We start from the raw sequence: 23606 nt of genomic DNA on the forward strand, positions 1-23606 counted from the left end.
ACGTCCCTGCTTGGATATGAAGGGGCTAGATTTATGAGGCCGTGTTACCTAAGGAGTGGTCATCCAGAATCTTTAGTTATTTGGCCTTTTTTTTCCTCTTGGTGAGTGGAAGCTATAAGAGTCACGGATCAAACCGTCAGATTTTACGTCCCCTAACTTGGGCCAATTCTGCTAAAAACTGGACTTCTACATCACAGAGCATGGCTCCATTTAATACTTAACCTATGACTAATAAAACGTTCTTGATAAACGATTCGATATTCAAGAATTTGGATTTCCTTTTTCATACTGAAACCTGGCAGCGCGACTCTGACTATTCGTCCCTCATCAAACTTTTCACAGGTGGTGACTCCTTTATCAGCCAGCCAGGAGGTCTTGGTTTGGAAGCTGGTTCTCATATTATTTAGCGAATGTTTTACAACGTTTTAACTACAGCTGATTAAAGCAGGGATAAGATTCTTTTTTATAGTGCAGTGCTGTATCTTCCGCCTGGCCAATATTCTTCTTAAAGGAGTTCAGTGACTTTTCATCCTCCACCCTGAAGCTGTCCAGACTAGTTATAGTTGGGGATTTTAACATACACACTGACGATGATTTATTCATTCTTATTTGATTCTTTTCATTTTACCAAGCACATGTCTGGCCCCACTCATATCAAAGGTCCCACATTGGACCTCGTTTTCCCTTTTGAGTTTGAATATTGACTGTATTTGTTCTGAGGACATTTTTATATTTGATCATCACTGTATTCTTTTTAACTTCTGTTCTTTGCCTCTCTCTCTTCTTTGCCATGTGGTCAGCTCTCGCATCTTAAATTCCTTTACTGCTGATACATTTTCTGATGCTTTTAATTAATTTTTATCCTCTTATAATGATGCTGAACTCTTAACAAATCTGTTTAATAATGATTGCATTTCCATTTTTGATCAAGTCTCTCCTGTTTCAAAGTCTCCTTCTTGGATAAATAACAGTATTTGCAGTTTAAAGCGTTCTTGTATAAAAGTTGAGCGCTTGATGAGCATAACTTAATCACCCTAACCCTAACCCTTTTATCACTAAAGAAACATTGAAAAAGGTAAGTCCCGTTGTGTCACGCACTGAACTACAAATTGTTATTCATGCATTTATTTCATCATGTCTGGATTATTTAAATTTTTTGTTGACTTGTCTGAGAAAAAACTCCTTGGAACATCTGCAGGTTGTTCAGAACACTGCTGCAAGACTTTCAACTAAGTCCTTTAAGTACTCCCATGTCACACTATCGCTAATTCAGTTGCAATGGTTCCCCATCAACCTCAAAGAGTCCACTTGTACATCATACAAGGCCGAGAACTAAATAAGACAGAGCTTTTACAACAGTGGCCCTCAGACCCAGACTCTGGAACTTTCTTCCACTGAGCCTGAGATCTGTGGACTCATCTCCAAAACTCATCTTTTTAAACTTGCTTTTGGTTAACTTTTGCTTTTATGTTCTAGCATTTTATTGTGAAGTACTTTGTGATATTTTCAATGAAACTCATTGAGCACAATGAGTAGAATGTTACTTAAATGTGAGCAAGTCTGACATTCGTTCTAGAATGCGCTGCTGAGGGTGGCAGCACGTTGGAGTAGCTCTGAACCTCACATTGAGATTTTTCTTTTTTCAAAATTTCATTCCTGTTATTTCTTGGAAGAAATTGCATTTTTTTGGACAACTGTTCCTTCCTGCCTTGGATGCTGTGCAGCTGGATTAATTTTTCCCAATACTTTTGTATATTTTACTCTTTTGTCATGATGCATAACCATAGCAACAAGGTGGTTTACAACAGGGAGCAGCTGATTAACATTGGAAAAGCAGAAATAATTCGACAACTGAAGCCAGAAATCCCACTGGAATTGAAAAGGAGGCGTCGTGGATGCAGAGCAGGAGCAAAGAGGAGAGAAAGAAAGAAGAAGTTCAAACCATCTCTGCCATCCGTCATCATGGGAAATGTAAGATCGTTAGCTAACAAGTTGGATGAACTTCTAGCCTTGACAAGGACTCAGCAAGAATATCGGGAATGTAGCATTATGCGTTTTACTGAGACATGGCTACAGGATCATATACCTGACTCCAGCGTCTCTCTGCCGGGCTTCCTGACTGTACGAGCAGATCGAGATTTAAAGAGTAGCAGGAAAAGAAAAGGGGGTGGATTGGCAGTGCTTGTCAACAACAGATGGTGTCACCCAGGACATGTAACTGTGAAGAGTCGTCTCTGCAGTCCTGACATTGAGCTATTGGCAGTAGGTTTTCGTCCATATTATTTGCCAAGAGAGTTCACCAGTGTTGTTTTGGTGGCTGTTTACATTCCACCCTCAGCTGTTGCCGACACTGCATGTGATGTCATCAGTTCCGTTGTTGCTAAGATACAGACACAACACCCCAATTCTTTTGTGGCAATATCTGGTGATTTTAATCATGCCTCACTCTCTGCTACACTGCCAACTTTTCAACAGTTTGTCAGCTGCTCTACCAGAGAAAACAAGACATTGGATTTGTTTTACACAAATGTCAAGGATTCATACATTTCCAAATCAAGACCTCCCCTGGGTAAATCCGATCACAACCTTGTTTTTCTCTGTTCAGCATATAAACCCCTTGTCCAGAGACTACCTGTCACAAAAAGGACTGTTAGAAAGTGGTCACATGATGCTGAAGAAGCCTTACAGGGTTGTTTTGATGCAACCGATTGGATTTCTCTTTGTAAGCCACATGGAGAGGACATTAATGCCATGACTGAGTGTGTGACTGACTATATAAACTTCTGTGTGGACAACACCATCCCCACCAGAACAGTGAGATGCTTCCCTAATAACAAACCCTGGATCACCAGTGAGCTAAAGGAACTATTGAACAAGAAAAAAAGAGCCTTTAGGGAGCGAGACAGGGAGTTACTGAGGAGTATACAGAAGCAGCTCAAAGTCAAGATCAGAGAGAGCAAGGAGGTGTATAGAAAGAAGCTTGAGAGTAAACTGCAGAGGAACAATATCAGAGATGTGTGGTCAGGAATGAAGAAGATCACAGGCCTCAAGCAGAGGGAGGATCGGATGGATGGAAGTCTGGACAGAGCAAATGAGCTGAACACATTCTTCAACAGGTTCAGTTCAGGAACAAGCTCACCATCCTCCCCTCCTGTTCCCAGCCAAAGAGACATCCCACCCTCCTCTGACCCACAGCTTTCCTGTAACATCTCCACCTCCACCTCAGTCATGGATTCTTCTGCTTCCACTAGTTTGTCTTCAACCCAATCAGGAGATGCTGCTGTCCCCTTTGCCTCCCCCTCCCACTTTTCTGTTTCTAGAAGTCAGGTGAAGAGGCAGTTGGAGAGACTGAACCGGAACAAGGCTGCAGGTCCAGATGGTGTCAGCCCCCGAGTCCTGAAGGCCTGTGCAGAGCAGCTCTGTGGGATTCTGCAACACCTTTTCAACCTTAGCTTGACCCAAGAGAAAGTACCACTGTTGTGGAAGACATCCTGTCTGGTTCCGGTACCAAAGAAAACTCACCCTTCAGACATCAATGACTACAGACCTGTTGCCCTGACATCCCACATCATGAAGGTCCTGGAGAGACTCCTGTTGACCCACCTGTGTAAGCAAACCAGCACATATCAGGACCCCCTGCAGTTTGCTTATCGCCATGGAGTTGGAGTTGAAGACGCTATCATACACCTGCTTCAACAAACCCACTGTCATCTGGACAAAGCAGGCAGCACTGTGAGGATCATGTTCTTTGATTTCTCCAGTGCATTTAACACAATTCAGCCTGATCTGCTTCGTCTGAAACTCCAGAAGACTCAGGTGGAGGCCTCAACAATCACCTGGATTAATGACTACCTGACAAACAGACCACAGTTTGTCAGACTGAAGAATTGTGTGTCTAACCAGGTGATCAGCAGCACAGGAGCACCACAGGGGACTGTACTCTCACCATTCCTTTTCACTCTGTACACTTCAGACTTCCAGTACAAGTCAGACTCCTGTCATCTACAGAAATATTCAGATGACTCTGCAGTGGTCGGGTGTATCAGAGATGGACAAGAAGCTGAGTACAGAGAGCTGGTGGACCGCTTTGTGGCATGGTGTGGGAACAATCATCTCATCTTGAATGTTAACAAAACAAAGGAGATGATTGTAGATTTCAGGAGAAACAGGGTCAGATCAAACCCTGTTTCCATCATGGGAGAAGAAGTGGAGGTGGTTGAGGAATATAAATACCTTGGTGTTCATGTGGACAACAGACTGGACTGGAGACACAACAGTGAAGCAATCTACAAGAAAGGACAGAGCAGACTGTACTTCTTGAGGAAGCTAAGGTCCTTCAAGGTTTGCAACAAGATGTTGCAGATCTTCTACAAGTCTGTTGTTGAGAGCGTGATTTCCTCTTGCGTCATCTGTTGGGGCAGCAGCATCAGAACCAGGGACCTAAAAAGACTCAACAACCTGATAAGGAAGGCTGGTTCTGTTCTGGGGACGACTGTGGAACCTCTGGAGACAATAATGCAAAGAAGGATTTTGCATAAAATCAAGAGAATTATGGACAACCCTGAACATCCTCTCAATGAGACTGTTATCAGAAAACAGAGTCTCTTCAGTCAAAGGCTTCTTCAGTTTGGATGCAAAACTGACCGCTACAGGAAATCTTTCCTACCCACAGCCATCAGCATCTATAATAACTCCTTGATTTAATTGAGCTACATCAACATTTAATTTCCCTCTGGGATAAATAAAGTATTTTTGAATTTGAATTTGAATTGAATTGAATCAAAGAACTGAAAACGGATGTTTTGGAAGCTCATAGCTGCTGGGAGCACATTTTTATTCTGGGTTTGTAAAAATGTGTCTCAATCTGTGAAACTGATGTGAAGTGTCACAGTTCATAAGCAGGAGGTTGAGGACCTAAATGCAGGACTTCCCGAGGGAGGAGACGAGGACACAATATGTGCTGCCGAGGGAGGTTTTAAACCAAAGACATGACGTAAAATCATTTACAAACCCAACGACTGGTAGGCTGACAGGACAGGACCTATGCCAGGAGACATCAATGAACTGGCACTGAACAAAGAAAAACCTGGAGCATTTGTACTGAGGAGGGTGATAACAAATTAGGAACAGGTGTGACCATCAAAAACTGGAGTACAATTGATAGAAATGAACAGACAGGAATTACCAAAATAAAACAGGAAGCAAGAAGACAAAACAAAATAAAAATCAATGACCTTGCTTTGACTAAAGCAAAGGTACAACATATTACATGAAAAGAAAAACTAAGAAATACAAAAAACACGAACCATGGCAGCTAAGTATCCAAACGGTATTTTAGAAGTACAAGTGGTAATAATTGCCCTATTGTTGTTGTCTATTACCACTACTATCAAAAAAATAATGCCTTCATTTTCATACGTTATTGTCCCCTCTCCTGCTTAATACTGAAGAATGTGTCTTTTTTTGGCCGACAGGTAATCGAATCATAGTTTTCTTGTCTTTCATGTGCAGCCAAGGCAACTCACTAAAACCACTTCATTCTCAAAGTTATTCCACCAACTAGAGGTCCGATCGAATCTGGTCAAATACAAGGGGTGCTGGTGATAGTCAATGCAGTAGCAGCAGATACAAGTGAAAACATGTAAAAAGTGCTGTTAGGAAGGTTAGCACAGGCACCATCTTTCAGGTTCTGTTGCCATGTCATCGAGAGGAATTCGGTGCAAATTCTAACATCAGCCAAGGAAGAAACAGCGTAACAATCTGACATGACAACCAAGAGAGCCTAGTTTTCCAGTCCAGGCGTAAATGTTTCAGGCAGTTTGTACTCTATGTAACATAAAGGTGAAACTAGGTACTGACTTGGCTTATAGATGAAAAAAAGACATCTTTGTTAACCTGCCTCTGTTCGTCTTTGTAATTCACACAGTCCAGTCAGAGGAGGTTCAGCCCCGCATCACTGTGTACTTACACACATCAAGGCAGCGCCATGGAATCAGCTGAGTAAAGATAACACCATTGGTTAGAGTGACACATTCTGTGATGCTGGCTTGATGTGTCTAAGCAGGTGGGACATTTTTGCCTCTCTTACTACCCCCTCGTCGGCTCAAAGACGTATCAGTGGCTGGTCAACTTTGACTCCCTGTGCTGCCTCTGAATTTCACACAAGATACGAAGCACAACAAACATACATCAGTCCCGGTTTGAAAAAGCATATGTGAAAGATGCTAATGAAAATGTTCACCCTGCAGGTCATTTCCAAAAATTGATCAGTTTCAGTGTTAAAAACTCAGTTTGCATGTCGACGGTAAGCACAAACATCGGGAAAAATCTGTGGTTATCAAAATACCTGTGGTTGCCACACTCACTGATGTGCTCAGCACTGAACAAATGAATGAAACAAAACATCTGGACGGGTAGCAGTTCTTTAAGACAGTGAGAGACAGGTTTCCCCACGGGGTTCTTCTCCGGGGATCGGGTCGCCATGAATGGATGGATGGATGGGTTTACTAATGACAGTCTTAAGACTGTTGAGTAAAAGTCTATTTATAAGAAGGAAATAATAAAACATATTTTTATGGACCTGAATCTTATCTTTCAGCTCAATCAATGTCTCTTTCCAAACTTGAACCATGCAGGCCTCAAGCTTTGCTTTTGTTTCTACTTGCCTTGATCACTTAGCACAAGTGTCGCCTACGATTCTTTAATCTTATTCTTCTCTTCATCCCGTCAAAGGGAGGGTGTAATTACGGTAAAAGCTCTCCCATCCAGTTCGCCCTCCCCCACCCATCCTTTAGTCTCTGCAGCTCCACTATCATCAGCAGCAACAGGCCCTCTATAGTCACCTCCCTCTCACCCCTTCTCCAGTCTGCCTTGTGCTTTAGCGACTGATGTCACTTTGCTGACACAGCAAAAGCACCTCCAGGAAAAAACACAAAAGAAAAAATGTGTTTAAAAAAAAAACTTGCTGCCAATCAAGTACTTAGAGACACTTGGAAACAGAACCAGAGAGCAATGGAGAAGGAGAGCGGAGATCCAGACTTGAGCCAAAAGACACATCATAATTTGGAAAAAGTAGGGACAGAAAGTTTATCCTTCCTCACGCACACCCACACACGCACCCCCCACACACACTCACACACACTCACTGGGAGTTTGCCAGGAGATGTCAGACTCTATAAGTGAGAGGTCAGTGGGTGTATGAGACATTACGTCAGGCAGAAACCAACACTTGGACAATACAAGCGGGGACGGGACTGACTGTTAGAAACCTGAAAAATCAAATATCAGCCCGATAAATGACAACCACTTTCCGTCATTGTGGCTTGAAATATGAGGAGCTTACTCATTAATATGAGGTTGTTATTTAATCTGTAGGATACAGTTTTGGTAAGTAAAGATTCTCTTAAGTGTCTCTTACTCATGGAGCCCAGGGTTGTTTGGTGGGGCGTAACGATTGTGGAGGCATTAATGATGTCATTTTAAGGGGCTATTGGGATGGAAGTTTAAAAAACAGCTAAGGGCTAAATCGACCTTCAAGTTACCAAAAATTGTAAATACATGATAGATGAAGCTGCTGTGATCTCACACATTGGTTTGTGAACAGCCATTCTGACGCTTCCAGTTCGATGTTCAGCCATCACCATCTTGGTTTTTCAGGAGCAGGACGAGCCCAAATTTGGACAATAGGGTGGAGCTCAAGAAGAAAACTTGAATGTTGATAGGACAAAAGTGTGTTCCCTATGTAGCTTAATGCCGGAAATTTAGCGTTTGTGTTGTGTGTGCTTTGCTGAACCACCGCGTCGTGGCTGCATGTTTCTATTCAAACCAACAGCCTTTCTTCCTACTTATCATGCCTATAAATACAGTGTTGAGTATTCTATGGCTGATATGACTCAAAAATTGAAGCCATGAAAGGTGCCCAGCCGTACAGCATAGACATGTAACTGCTGAATAAATATTTTCTTTTTTTTTTTTTATTATCGTTATTGATGATCATCATAATAGGAAAGCTGCATTTCTAATGTTGGTGACATGTTGCCTTCAAGCTGAAACTACGGTGAACGATGCACTTTTGTTAATATGAGGTAAGATGATCAGAACACGTTCTTGCTGTGCATTTCTCTGAGAACTGCTTCCATGACGCTCACCTCAAACGTGATAGGCACCACACCAAAGCTTCAGGTGCTTAGCAGCTGCAGCAGGACTTGAACTCACAAAGCCGTGTGTTACAGTTATCTGTTAACATGAGAGCCAAAATGAAAAACATTACGCTCCGCACGTTACACTGCTGGTGTGAAGCTGGTCTTAAAGGAGGAACAGCTGGCGCAGTGATCGTGGAAATAAAATGTACCGTCTCAGCATTTGATGACATCGTTTGATGCTTGTTGAAAGGGCATCAGATATGTTTTATATCCAGCACCTGGTGGTCATAAGCTCCACATCTAATAACAGATAAGTTAGAGCCTGAGGTCACAAATGTGGATTCCCAACTTTAAAAAATTCCACACACACATTTCTGCAATCAATTTCTGAATCAAATCTAAAAAAAATAAAAATAAAAAACTATACATACACCTAAATTACCTCACAATGTAACTTTACTTTCACCTTGAAATGGTTTGGGTATGACACTTTCATCCTCATTCAGTGAATGGGGAGCTATAAATATGCTATTTGGGTCCTGCCCACATATTTGCCCACCATCGGTTCCTCACAGCACATGAAAAGTTGCTGTACAATCCAACCAAGCCAGCAGTTCGGGTTGGTTCCTCCGATGTTCTGTGTGGAACATACTGACCATGTCTTTCTAAGACTGTGAGTGGTGCTCTGCAGATTCAAAGCAGAAATCCTCATAAAATGTCGATGGCTGATTTTGCTCAGCATATGCTTTTTAAAGGAATGGTTGGTAATCCTGGAGAGCTAGCAAGATTTGAAAGTGGCACCTCCGCTAAGCTCCACCCTCCAAAAAGAGCAAACCTCTGCATCGCTTTGCAGGCCCTTCAGATTCCTCAGTTGTCTCCACCGCTCAAACGCTGTACCGATGTTGACTCTGGTCTTGCTTCTGGCTTTATCCAGAGCCTTTTTTGTCGCAGCCGTTTCTGCTTCCGGCTTTCTTTTTCTTTCCCTTTTAGCGGGGCGAGCTGGTAGTTTTGGCTGCATTTTCTCTGAAAAAGCACTCACATTAAGTTATTTTCGGCACCAGTGAAATCGCGTGCGAGCGTGGAGGAGGGAGCCGACAGAGGGGGGCGTAGGCAGAACGGGCAAAACTAGACATGAAGGCATCTGATTGGTTTTTTGTCCTCGGGCCGAGGAGTTTGGATTGGTCAGCTTTTTGTCAGTCCAACAGCTGCCACAGAGGTCTGATTATTTTCGGCCCTTTTTCTAAATACATCATGTATAGATTACTCTCATGATAGACGGACCATTTCACCCAGTATTACAAAATGTGTTTCTGAACAGGGTTACCAACCATGCCTTTAAGTCATAAAATCTTACATCTTATGGACAAGTAAACAAGGTTAAAAAAATTCACCTTAAGCAGAGGGAAACTTTAAACAGCAGTTACAAGCATGCAACCTAAAAGAAAACCTTAGGGTCAGGGTCATCCCTAAGTGACCTCTCGTCCACCCAGATGCAGTCGATGTTCTACATTTTTACATTCCTCCGTCTCATTTACTAACACGCTCCACTTAAATCACCCCAAGACCAGGACGGACGAGCCGAACCTTCTGTTTTCTGAGTTAATTAATGGTTGAGCTCAATCTAAGAATATCAGGCGAGATTATTTCTATAATTCAGGCTACATGTTGGTCGTTGTCTAAAAAAAAAAAAAAAAAAATTTTAAAAAAAGGCAAAAATGTGTGTAGCTGCCAGCTAAAGTCCGACTGAAGGTCACTGCATCTGTGAGTTTCATGCTTATTTTGCATCAACATGGTGTGCTCAATCTCGTCTTGGATAGTGGCCAGTGACCCTGCGATGCTATGTGTTTCACACAGTGTGTGTTTATATGTGTCCAAGTGGCCACTGTGGCAGGCCACGCAGCAGCACCCCCCCGAGGAACACTCCATACAGCTGGAAACACTACTGATAAAGCTGCAGCCAACACCAGCCTTTTCCCACAAAACACACATGTGAAGATAAAAACGCAAACACATGCAGAGGAATGGAAATACTGACAATAGACACCAGAGACACATGCACAAACACACACCGTCCTCAGGAAAAAAACCCAAACATGACTTCGATGTCAGACAAAACACTCAGTCTCCAGAATTGTGTACTTCTACTCTCTTGTTATTTCTTCTTTGTGCAAACACATGCGCATACACCGACACACTTAACAAGCAGGCATCTTTTCCGCTACATCATAATTTCAGCTCCTTCCCTCCCCTACATAGCAGCAAATTCAAGGGAAAGGGAAATATTTCAGCTAAATTAGTTATGCTAATTACAGAACAGTTCTCAGGGGGAGAGAAGGCGCTAAATGGCTTTTAATTCTTTTCGCCTGGAAAGAGATGTGGGAGAGCGCCAGATAGAATGGAGAGAAAGAAGCACAGGCCACAAACAGAAAAACATTATTAAACCAATAAGCACATAAAAGTCTGCCTGGTGACACAGCAACAATGAACTAAGTCAATTAACAACTCAGGGGAGGAGGCCAAAACAGGCAGAACAGACAACAAGTCGTTTTATCAGCTCTGGGAGTCTGGGGTCCATTGGCCAATAGGGAGGGGACAGTCAAGAAAGTTTCTAGCTAACTTTGTGTCAGCTTTTGCCAGAGGTCACGTAGTGATAATGAGGCATGAGGAGATAGTACAGAGCACTGTACATTGAAGGCAGAGGAAAGACTGGGTACCAACTGGCTTATCTCCCCCACTCTCTTAAGTATGAACATTATAATGTTGTCGACAGTTCAGCCTTGTGGAAGTCTGACTGTAAAAACTCTGGAACATTCAACCCAGAATTTCAACTTTCCCAAGAACTTACAATCAGATTGTTGGTGACTGCCACAAATGTGCCAGGTACTCAAGATATAAATGTATATCTTCCTGAGAAAGAAGTACTGCGCTCTGTTGCTCTCTTTTTGTTTACACGTGTGCCATGCAAGACCAAGACTTTGGGAATTCTGACGGAGCTGATTTCTCTTTGTGGTGTTGCCTCACAGTCAGAATGTCATGGCTTCAAATGTCTGCTGGAACCCGTCACTCAGTCTTGTGTCACGGTTTAGTCATAGTACTTTGTTTTTCTCAAACAGCCCAAGAACCGGCTTATTAGGTTAACTGGGGACTCGACATTGGTCGTAGATATGAGCTTGCACGTGTCTCGCCCAGTGACAGCAGCGATAACCTCCATTCGTCGATGAAGTCATCCCAGTAGACACGTGTGTAGAAAGCCCCCCCCGATAAGCCCCCCGATAGCCCCCAATAACTGCAACACGGCAGCTATGAGCCAATGGTGCCATAGTACGCGTTCATTCATTCATTCGTCTTTAAGCATTGGTGAAATAAAGACAGATAATGCCTTATTTAGAGGCTGTATTTCTATGCCCTGTTCTCTCCCGTTTTATGGATATACATGGATCACAAGTAATATAAATTTCTTCCGAAGGACGCCTACTTTCACCAAACTGTTATCGGTGAGTAGAATAACGTATTTTAAAAGCTTAAAAAAACGAACTTTCCCTTTAAGTGAATATGGAAGAAAGTTCACTGTTGGATGGTAGGAACAGTTACAAAAGTAGTGTTTCAATTTAGGTCTATATGGCAATCATTGCAGCAAGTCTGCTTCAGGTCACCTGAGACATACGAGTTGTGTCTCATGGTACACAGAGAAGTTTTCAAGTTCAGTGGTGCTAACCATAAAAACAAATTTTCAGACACAGAAAAAGGTGAGATGATGAGATGAGTGTTCCTTCAACATATCTCAAAACAGTATGCAAATGATATCATAGCTTGCATAAGAAGAATATTACAACCTGAATGTGTGATTATGATAGTGAAAATATCCACTGGTTCTGTTACACTGAGGAGTCATTTTCAGTCGGATGGTTTGGATCCACTCGTGTTGTTAGCGGAAAAGTCTCAGTTTAATACACGTGCAGTAGCTCATATGTGTTACACACAGCTGAGAAAGACACATACCTTCTGAAAAAAATAAATAAAGTTTATAGGGCACGGTTATAGTCGTACTTTTTGACACATGCGGCCAATTAATACAATTACAATTTAGCAGCCAAGTCCTCAGCCTGCCACTGCAGGGCCACTGAGGGTGCAGACAGGCCCAACAAACAGTTTCTTTTTTCCTGAGTGATCACCTGTATTACTTCAATCAGTAGAGCACAAGAGGCCATTGAACTGCTTGATAAATATATAAATGATATGAAACCAAGAACAACTTTTCTGAGGGATAACAAGACACAATACTTTTGTTTAGCAACAGCAGCTTGTGATCAGATTTAAATGGTCATTTCTGTGTGTAGTGACAGCAGGTATTTGTGCAGCCGATTTGGAATATTGAGATATTCTGTTACCGAGGATTCACAGAATATGACACAAAGCAAAGAATGAAGTATTTGATAATAAATATGTATATTTTTCCTCTGCTTTGTACTCTACTAAGAATTTGTACAAAAGAATTTCTATCTGCATTTATTTTTTCTAATTAAAAGACAAAATGATTTGAGAAAATTTTCCAGTAGAAGTAAGTTACAGGAACTGTTTTGACTAAGTTAAAAATGTGCTATTTAGATGTCCTTTACTTATTTTAATATTTCTGTTTTTTGTTTTTTACCAAATACATTAGCACCAAATGTGTGACTCCAGAGCTCACAACAGAAACACTTCCACTGTGTATTATTTCACTTGTCGTTTTAGAGGAGCTAAAGTTTGAGCAGGAGAGGACCGAGATGTATTACTCAACCAGTCATTTCTGTGTCCACAGCTCTGTTATGCAAAACGATTTCCATTCAACATCAAATTTAGGAAGCAGCTATTGTCAAAGAGCATCATCTTACAGGTGAGTCTCCTTCCCTGTGAATGCCCTTAAGTGGGGCTCTGAATCCTTGAAATGCTGGTGGAGTAAGTGAGACTGGCGTGTTTTTACCACACGCAGCTATCAATTCAATGCACACACATCGTCCAACAACAGTTTCAGAGAGCAGTTAAATAAATCCTTCTGTGCAGAGAATGTAAATTACAAGAAGCCCTTGTCAAACTGAATTACTTATTAACCTCTTTGTTTTCAGGAAACGCCGTATGTTTACACTGTTCGCTGCTGTATCCTCATTTCAGCCACTCTTACTAATGTGTCTGAGATACGGGAAGCTGCAAGCGTTCTTACATTTTATGCGACTTATTTCCAACTATCACTGCAGAAGAATATATTACACTAAATGCAGCACTGAAGGCAATCTGTCTCCACAATAGAGTAATGCACTGTGTTTAAACTTTCTCTTTCTCTCTTCATAACAAAGAAACCTTAAGCAGTTTCAATGTTTGAAATGTATTTCAGTGCTGCAGGAGAAGCTACCTCTTCAAAAAAAAACAAAAAACAAAACATTTTGGTTATTGGGTTTTTGAGGATACTTTTTGTGTGACAACATCAACACCTCACACAGAAAATTAGAAATTACTCATAAAAAGGTGCAGAGTGAATCAAATGCGAAAATCTGGCTGTGTCATCCAGCTACATAAACACCCTGTCCTCTGGTTACAATAGTGTTGTGTGAGAACAGCTTCAGGGAGCTTTTTATAAATCAGGATCGCTGCAAGTGTCCGAGGAATACAAACACACACAGATGCACACACAAACACTGTAAATCTTCATCTCTAAGCATCTCCATGCACTGTTACTTGAACATCCAGTTCAGGCTGCGCCCCCACAAAAACAAACACAGTCACCATTTTAGTGTCAGTCCCTGTCCAATACTGTAATACTGGGACCTTAAGCATTGGCCAGTTTTATGTCTTTAATTAGTATCCTGTCACTACAGGGGCATCCAGCTGGCAAACAACCTCACCCACACACAAGGCGTGGGAATCTGCTAAGTAGGTGACACGCATACCTGAAGTTAGGTGCAGAGGCCCATTCCAGGGCGAGGCAAGCCAAGTCCACAGCAGCATAGACCAGCAGGAAGAAAATGGTGACAATGCTGGCGATTGTGTTGAGCTTTCCTGAAAACAGCACCAGCTGGAGAGAAACAAAGACCAAAACAAAGAGGAGAAAAGAGAGAGAAGATTAACAGACACACATCACACTGAAGTTGGGCAGAGTGGTGCACTTTAATGACCTATTCCATCACACAACCACTTTCAGTCCTTAAAGCGCATGATTTGCATAATCGTGCTAGATCTGGGTTCAAACAAAATGATGAAGCAGGTTGAATGAGTGTTTACCTGAATGCCATGGTCACTTTGCTCACTGCTGCAGGAACATCTGACAGAAAGCGTATGTGCTTTTTAAATGTAAAGAGTGAGAAGTGGGTAGAAAAAAAGCTTTATTTGATCCTTAGCTGACCAAGTTCAGTTATTTTGTCGGCTCTGAACCCAGACTAAAACCAGTTATCACATACCAAATCTATTTTGGCCAGAGTCATTAAAAAAAATAAATACTAATTATAAATCCCAAGTCCAACAAAAGGCCAGAGGTGCCAGATTATCAAGGGTCCCAAGATAATTTACCTGCAGCCCAAGTTGGCACCATGTAAGCTCTTGAAGATTTCTGCCTGTTGGATGTGATAATCTAGCTGCAGCGTGGTTGAGGATTTGACCAACATCACGGGAGCAGGTCACTGTGAAAATGGAATTTTCTTGCGTTTTTTTCCAGGGGACCCTGGAAGGACCACAGGTGGCTGTCTGCCTTCACGATGAGAGCCACTGGCTGAGGCCAGGGTTCACTTTTAATTAAGATGATATCGAAGTTTCTGCTCAGCGACATGCACTTGGCCATGTTAGCTGTGGCAGTGATGAGACAGCACAGCCGAGCCAACTTACTTTTTATTGAAATTCTCAGCGCCTGCTTCGGAGGAAGAGGTGCACCTCTAATATTAATGACAGCACATGGACTCACCGTGTCGGACAGAGGTGCAGTGGCTGACTTTTAATAGATAGGAGGGAAATGATGAGCACATTATGAGCACTGCTCCCTGCCATGTACTGACATCAAAACCTGTGAACATGGCTCTATATAACCTACTGCCAGCTACAGCAGATGTAGAAACTAGGAGAGGAGAGCAGGAAGCACTTCCACAGCTTAAATTCATTCTAACACAGTAGCATCAATTTACTAATTAAAATACAACATGGGAATAGGTCACAATTAATAAGTAGCCAGTATCAGATATTGAACTTGGTAGAAAAAATATTTTTTGAAGCAACGGCATTTGATACTTTGACACAGCATCTGAAAATTGCTGAAGTAAATGTGTTGCCATTTTAAAGTTTGGGCACAACTTCTCTTTATTTTTTTTATTTTTTCCACAACCTGACTGGAACATAAAACTATCAAATAACACATGAAACAAATCGAAACCATATCTCTACCAGTGTATATTCGTCAGTATACAGATATTACAAACTTTAAAAAGCAGCTAAAAACACATCTATACACCTTCGCCTTCTACTAGTTTTATGGATGCTAATATTATTATTGTTATTACTATTTGTATATTGCATTTGTTGTTTCTCTATTGTGCTCTATTTTGTTGTTCTTGTGGTTGTTTTACTTTATTTACTTTGTATATTGATCTTATTTGTGAAGCACTTTGAGCTACATGTATGAAAGGTGCTATATAAATAAATGTATTATTATTATATTCATTACTTGATGTTGCATTCCCGTTCATGCTGATGCTAAAATATTTATCTTTCACATTCATTTGAATCCATATCTGAGCAAAAAACAACAAGAACTGTTTTCTTCCTTAAAGCTCTGATGCCTTTGACTTCTTTATTAGACCCCTTTTTAAAGTCTCCACTAATCTTTCATACGTCTTTCCTACACCTTTAATGTTGGCTTATTTGATTAACATTGTATTGGTGCGCATTCTCTTGGTGTCTAAATCCAGCTCTCATTTCCTTCTGTTTTGTTAATCGCTTTAACTGTATGTTATTTGTTTGAGAAAAAGCTAAAAAAAATTAAGTCTGACTGATTGAAAGGACCCTGAAGAGTAAACACTGATATCAGCTGATGTCCATCATTCATAATACCCACACATAATACCCTAGTGTATTCAACCCATTTCTCATAACCAGCTATACCCATTACAGAACTGTAATTTACCAACTATGTCTGCTGAACTGTAATGTGAAGACCTTCGAGTTCACTATCTTGATGTCCTCACATAGCTACATTCCATTCCTCGTGGAGTACACCTTCAGTTTGGTAGAGTGTGTGAATCTTTCTGCCAGAGGCCGTTGTTACCTCCTCTGTAGTAATTTGTGCTTTCTTTATCTGTGTACAGGCTGCAGAGGCTGACTGCACAAACCAGGGAGATATCTGCTTTACTGTGCAATCACAGAGCACAGTGTCTTTCTCAACATATACCATGAGTTTTACTACTGCCTGCTGAAAGTCTTCACTGGAGTGGGGGCACTGTCTCTTGAGCTCAAGGACCTCTTGTTTGTATTAACAGAGGGAAGAAAGTAGCAGCGTGGTGACACCTAACTCTGAACATGAGGCAGAAGCAAACCGAAAAGCAGAAAAAGGAGATATACTAATGATAGGGTATTGAGATAAATGATGTCTCACTGACAGGCAGACAGAGCAAGAGAGAAAAGTCCATGAGATGAGCCAAGGGAGCAATAAGGATGCAGAAGAAGAGGAGAGAAAGAAAGACAAATGAAAAAGATAAAGTGTGTAGAGAGGGCATCTCTGACCTCTGGCAATCAAAGTTAGTGGGTGTCTCTCCAGTGCTCCCTGGGGAGCCAGCTTTACCAGAGCTTTAATTAGCCATTAACTCAAACACAGACCGGCATGGACAACTGCTGACAGCACACCAACCGTGTGTGCGTTCGATGTGTGAAAGCACGCAGTGGGTGTGTGAGAGCGTGCACATGCCTACACTTAATCTCTCATGGATAAATTTTTGTGTGACGAGAAAGAAGCATGCACATATTTCCATACATTTCACTGAAATGTGTGTGGACAGAAAGAATACTTTTATTCAATAAACAGAATAGAGAGGAAAAGGTTCTGTTATGCTTCAGATCACAGTCTGTGCTATTCCAGAAGTGCCTCAGGGTTACAGGTAAGAGTTGCTGAAATGTGTCTACACCGCATTGTTAATGCAGCAACAAGTTGGAAAAAGTTTAAAGTTTATTTTCAAAGTTTCCCAGTATGTGGGATCAAGAGGCCAGAATGACAGAATTTGTGGCAGTTTTCATGTTTACTTTGTTGTTTTGGGTTTGATTACACATCCATCCATTTTCTATACCCGCTGAATCCGTCGGTCGGGTCGCGGGGGGGGGGTCGCTGGGATAGGCTCCAGCGGTCATTGGGCAAGAGGCGGGGTACACCCTGGACAGGCCGCCAGTCCATCGCAGGGCCACACAGAGACAAACAACCATACACGCTCACACTCACTCCTAAAGACAATTTTAGAGATTAACTTAACATGCATGTTTTTTGGACAGTGGGAGGAAGCCAGAGTACCCGGAGAGAACCCATGCATACACGGGGAAAACATGCAAACTCCACACAGAAAGGCCCCAGCTGGGAGTTGAACCTGGAACCTCCTTGCTGTGAGGCAACTGTGCTAACCACCACACCACCATGCAGCTAATCTGTCATGGTTATGACTGTTAAAACAATTAACTGCTTATCATAATGTGTAACAAGCCAAAGTAAATACTTAATCTCAGGCTTGCCTTGAAAATTGCCATCAGTTACGGAAGCACAGTGTTGAGTGTTCTGAATGGAAACACATGTTCTCCATGCGGGTCTACTGTGTGGGTTTCCTCATGAGGTCCAGTTTCACCTTATCCCTGTGACAGAACTGATACATTTACTTTGCAGTAGGTACATTATGAGTGACCTGTAAATGTAGCTGTAGTTGTTGAGGAAAGGCTTGCGTAATGCTGTCTGCATCTGTATGCTAATGAACCATGTGTGAGTTACTCAACCTTGAACGTACGTCTCAAGACTCAAGGTTGGGTGTTTATCAAATGCACCCTGGCTGTTGGATGCAGCCTCCACGTCTACCAGGTGCTTGTTTTAGATGGTTACACTCCAGTAAAGTTATCCCCCTGTAGTTAAGTTGCTCCACTGCTGACATCTGTTCGTGCTTGTTGTGCAAATATTAATAGGTGAGAACAAGGTTTTATTAACTCTAGTGTGTGTGTTTATCTATATTCATAAGGTTAAAAAATATGGAGCCTACTTGTGGCATCAAACATGTTTAATGGGGACCAAACAGTGAGCCTCATATCTTCTGGAGGGTCAAAACTTGCTTTTATGGTTTTGGTTAGGGCTGTCGCGGTTGAGGAATTCCCCCTGCGGTGAGTCAGGGCGGCTCAATATCGCGGTATGCGATGTTATTGCACCATCTTTTTTCTTTTTTTTTGCTCTAACTGTATTGTACATTTTTGGCACAGCAGTTTCTGAGAAGTAGGTTTTCCCTGGCCACTCATATTGCTTGGGGCGGCCGTGGCTCGAGTCGGTCGTCCAATAACCGGAAGGTTGGCAGGTTCAATTCCCACTCTCGCCACTCAAAAACGATTGGTGGAACTGACAGCTGGAGAGGTGTCAGTCCAAATTTCGGTGTATGCATGACCAATAAATCAGATCTTAATCTTGTCAAATTTCTGGAGCAGCGACTTGAATGCAGGTTTCTCCACAGTGGAAAATGGCACCATCTCCTCAACCAGATACCGTGTAACAGCGTCTGTGAGGCGTTTATGTCCGTCACTGTTTCTGCTGTATTTGGCGACTCGAGCAAAGGCTTCGCCGACTCCAAGCTGTCGGCTAGCCCCGACATAAGCTGCTCCGCGACTCTGTGTGGCAGGAGGCGGCGGCAACCGCGCCTCAATAGCTGGATGGTAGCTTGCTAGGTGAGCCCTTAAATTAGTTGTGTTTCCTCGTTTTACTTTAACCGTTTTGCCGCAGAATTTACAGATTGCCTCATTTAAATTGGCTTGTTCCCCCTTTTCATTTGGCTGAAAGCCGAAATGCTCCCAAAGGGGCGAAGTAACATTTAGTTTTGATACCAGTGCAACTGCCATTGTCTCCTTCTCAACGTGTGTTGTGGTGAGATCAGGTCACGTGCGGTGATGGCGGTTGCCCATCATCGAGCGCGGTGGGCTTCTTCATATCGTGTTAGACAGCCCTAAGTTATGGTTAGAATGATATTTTTATTAGACTTAGAGTAAGGGGCTAGGGGATGCATTGGGCCAATGCTGTATCACCACCAGACAGAAAAAAAACAAGTTTGTGTGTGTTTGTGCGTTAGATCAATAGCTCAAACTGAATAATAGTTTCTTGACTTATGTCCAGTTCTGAGCACTCGTGCTGCCCTCTAACAGGCTTCGCTGGGGATGGTGTATCAGAATCAGAATCTCTTAATTCGCCAAATGTACAACGTACACAGGAATTTTACCTGGTGTAACAGCGCCACAGAACATTAAATAAAAGTTAAAGGGGAACTCCGGGGCATTTGAAGCGCATTTCCATTGCTAGAGGTTGTCAAATACTGATAGTAGGACACAGACAGGTGCAAATCTGCGCTCCCTGTGTGGAGATCGCGCTGTTCGCACACCCTGTCATGCGAGGCTAATACGTGGTGGCTAAGGGGCAAGAGCTAAACCTTCCACGTAAAACAACAACTTGCACACTGCAGAAACGTCACACCACTTTATAAACCATCCGACAATAAAGTCACAAGCCTTACCATCAAAACCATATGCATGGTTCTCACATTACTGGCATGGGGACGTTACAAAACAACTTTATAAACAGCATGTAACTCACCGGCTGGTTGTAGGCTCGCGCATGTGAAAGCCCAAAAGAGTCGATGGAGGATAATCCCATATACAAAACAATTATTTTCTCTAGAAAAACTGCGTTCAAGTATTTAAAACATTACAACAATACATGCCCAGTAATATTGTTTTAATGTTTTAAATACTTGAACACAGTTTTTCTAGAGAAGATAATTGTTTTGTATATGGGATTATCGTCCATCGACTCTTTTAGGCTTTCACATGCGCGAGCGTACAACCAACCGGTAAGTGACATACTGTTTATAAAGTTGTTTTGTAACGTCCCCATGCCAGTAATGTGAGAACCATGCATATGGTTTTGATGATATGGCTTGTGACTTTATTGTCGGATGGTTTATAAAGTGGTGTGACGTTTCTGCAGTGTGCAAGTTGTTGTTTTACGTGGAAGGGTTAGCTCTTGCCCCTTAGCCACCATGTATTAGCCTCGCATGACAGGGTGTGCGAACAGCGCGATCTCCACACAGGGAGCGCAGATTTGCACCTGTCTGTGTCCTACTATCAGTATTTGACAACCTCTAGCAATGGAAATGCGCTTCAAATGCCCCGGAGTTCCCCTTTAACATAGCAGAGATGAGTAAAAAAGATGGGCTTTTGAAAAAAATATATACAATTGAGGTGGGATATGTACAGAATGATATGAAACATGTGCATACAGAGATGGGGGAGAGTACTACTGTTATTTCAACTGTCTTTGGGAATGGTGGGGGGGGGACTAGGATGGTTTGTTTAGAAGGGTGATGGCCTGCAGGAAAAAAACTGTTCAGGTGCCTGGTGGTTTTGGTTTTGGTTTTGACCTGAACCTGCGGCCTGATGGGAAGGTTGTAAACAGGGAGTGAGCTGGGTGTTATGGGTCTCCCGCTATCCTTCTAGCCCTCTGCCTCGATCTGTCATCATGCAGAACACACACAGGCTCCTGTTCAATTTTAAAAATCACATCTGTCCTGATGGAGCTCTTTTGTGACCACTGATCAAATCATTTAGAATGAATATCGTCTGATAGCGACCTGCGCCTGATGGATCAGAGCACCCTTTGGTAAATGCGTAAACAAAGAGCCACGAAAATTAGTATGAGGTTTCAAACAAGCAGATCTGACCAGGTGGACTTTTCTTTATTTTCTGGCATGTCAGGTGCAGCTTCTTACTGGTAATCTGACCAATTTAATCATCTCTCATAAGTGTAAGGCTCAATGTCCTAACTCATTACGCAGCAGGGTAAAGTCAAAACTCCACTTCTCAAAAAGCTATCAATGTACTGTATCTTAACCAAATTCATGTTGTATGATTCTACAAATGTGCAGTTTGTTGGCAGTTGAGGTAGCCGAAGAGCTGATTCAAAAGCTAAAGGCCTTCTAGTGAACCCTGAACACACACAGACACACAGAATATCTTAGTATGAATCCATTTTTTGGGAGTTACGCTTTGATACTTGTTTTCTTGACGTTGGTATTCATCTGTGGAAAATATCTGGGATTGGTTGTTTGGCTGTTTTATAAAAAAAATCCAAATAAAAAAATCATTATTAGCTGCATCAAAGTTTTTCTTTCATTGATGTCGTGAGGCTCCAATCATTAACCTAACGATATTTTATTGTGCAGGACCATGGACAGTATGTTTTAAATCATTGAAGGGGATTTTGTGGAAAAAAAATCATTTAAAATATCATATTTTTGGTGTTTTGGAGCATATATTTGGATGTCTGAAGAAGGTTTGCCAACCGTCCCTTGAAAAACGGAATCGTCCCGTATTTTTCTTTGGAATTTGTTTCTAAATACGGGACGATTCCATTTTTCAAGGGACGGTTGGCAACCCTAGTCTGAAGTCACTCCCTACTCAAAACCGCAGACATAGTCCAACCCTGTCACTTGGTTTGGGCTCAGTCTGAAACTCTCAATGATTCATTCAGATCTGCAGAGTTCTGTTACATCACAGTACCAACTCCTCATTTTCATTTCCACCCACCGCTTCACATTACGCTCCATTCACTTTGCCTCAGAAGCAGGAAGTCAAAGCTATTTTGCTTTCTGCTTTGCTATTAACAGGAAATTTTCATCAGCAGTTATCTAGATCACTAAATATAGAAATGAGCCAATGTTTTACCAGTACCTTGCTTAATGTATATCATACCAAGAATATGAAGTGAATGATTTTGCATTTATTTGTAAGGCTACATTTATAGGAGAGGACTTCAGATGCGAAGGTCAGGGTTCATAAACATTAGGGTAAGGCTATTTGCACCCCTGGTACAATTGGCACTGTATGCTGATTGTACCCTGGTGCACTCAGCAATGTGTTCTATTGATACCCCGTCTGGTCCAAATAGCAGTGAATGCTATTCGTACCCCGGTGCACTCAGCAATGTGTTCTATTGATACCCCGTCTGGTGCAATTAGAAGTGTATGCTATTTGTACCCCGGTGCAATTAGAAGTGTATGCTATTTGAACCTTGGTGCAATTAGAAGTGAATGCAATTCGTACCCCGGTGCACATGGCGATGTGTTCCATTACTGTAATACCCCCTCTGGTACAAAATGCAATGTATGCTATTTACACCCCTGTGCATTTACACTGGCATATTGATCACATAATTCAATTTTAATGCAAAATCTGCATTGGAAATGCCTCTTTTATGATACTCGCATTCTCATTTACAGAGCTATGATCTACTTATTATAAGACATTTTTTACATGACCATGTAGAAGCTTTCTACTCAGAACTGCGCCTTGTCATGATGAGAAAGATTTCAATTCCTCAACCAATCTGTTATGTTAAACTCCATTTATTAAAATGCAAACATGAGACCATGGAGAACTGAAATAAAAACACTGTCTTAAAGAAAAACTCATTTTGGTGCTGCCTCGATCAGCCGCTTCTTAATGAACATCCTGATCTATAAAGAACCTTCTTTATAGATCAGTGGTGTGAATAGTGTAAGGCTATTGTACCAGGGGTGCTAATAGACATTCAGAATAATGTATGCTATATATAGCAAAGTGTGCTATTTACACCCTGGTGCACTAGCTAATTGTTGCAATCAAAACTTCCGTTTGAGAACTGAATTGTTTTTCAAATTGCGCGCCTTCTCTGCAGAGACGTTGGTATGCCCACTATCACTTCTCACTGCCAAAACGCATCGGGCAAGAATCGAACTCGGGACTCCTGCATCTTTACCGAAATCGCTTACCACTACGCTAGTTGATCCTATAACATATCTGTGGTGTGCAGGTAACTTTATAGTTAAAGCTATGGTAGGTAATTTCCCTTAGACTCTGAAAACTTTCAACATGGTGGAATGAGGTGAAAATGAAGACTAAAACCAGTTGTGATGAGCAGAGCTGTGTGCATGGTTTAAAAGGGAACTATTATACTGTCCCTCTCTGTTATTTATTCTGCTATTTCCATCATGTCATAATTAGTATTGCCTTCTTTTCATCAATTAATTTCAGAGTAAGACTGAAACCCACTATTGGAAAACCTCCAGGTTATATGGGAACGTTAAACTGCCTTCTACTATTAGCACCCCCTTAATTAATGCATTTGAAAAAGGAGAGGAAGGGAAATTAGGCAAAACACAAAAGAATAACCGTGTACTTTCCTTAAACTGCAATCTTAAG

The 23606-nt window shown here is 41.8% G+C and overlaps 1 protein-coding gene across 1 annotated transcript in view; it reads right to left on the bottom strand.

Moving 5' to 3' along the window:
* Positions 1 to 23606, bottom strand: part of LOC142388624 (solute carrier family 12 member 9) — an 82802-nt gene that overhangs the window by 21567 nt on the left and 37629 nt on the right. Inside the window, exon 9 of the mRNA XM_075474096.1 lies at positions 14063 to 14187. Within this exon, the coding sequence (XP_075330211.1) occupies positions 14063 to 14187 (125 nt within the window). The remainder of the gene's footprint in view (positions 1 to 14062; positions 14188 to 23606) is intronic.

This window comes from Odontesthes bonariensis, chromosome 9 (genome assembly GCF_027942865.1).
Source record: "Odontesthes bonariensis isolate fOdoBon6 chromosome 9, fOdoBon6.hap1, whole genome shotgun sequence".
Lineage (NCBI taxonomy): Eukaryota > Metazoa > Chordata > Actinopteri > Atheriniformes > Atherinopsidae > Odontesthes > Odontesthes bonariensis.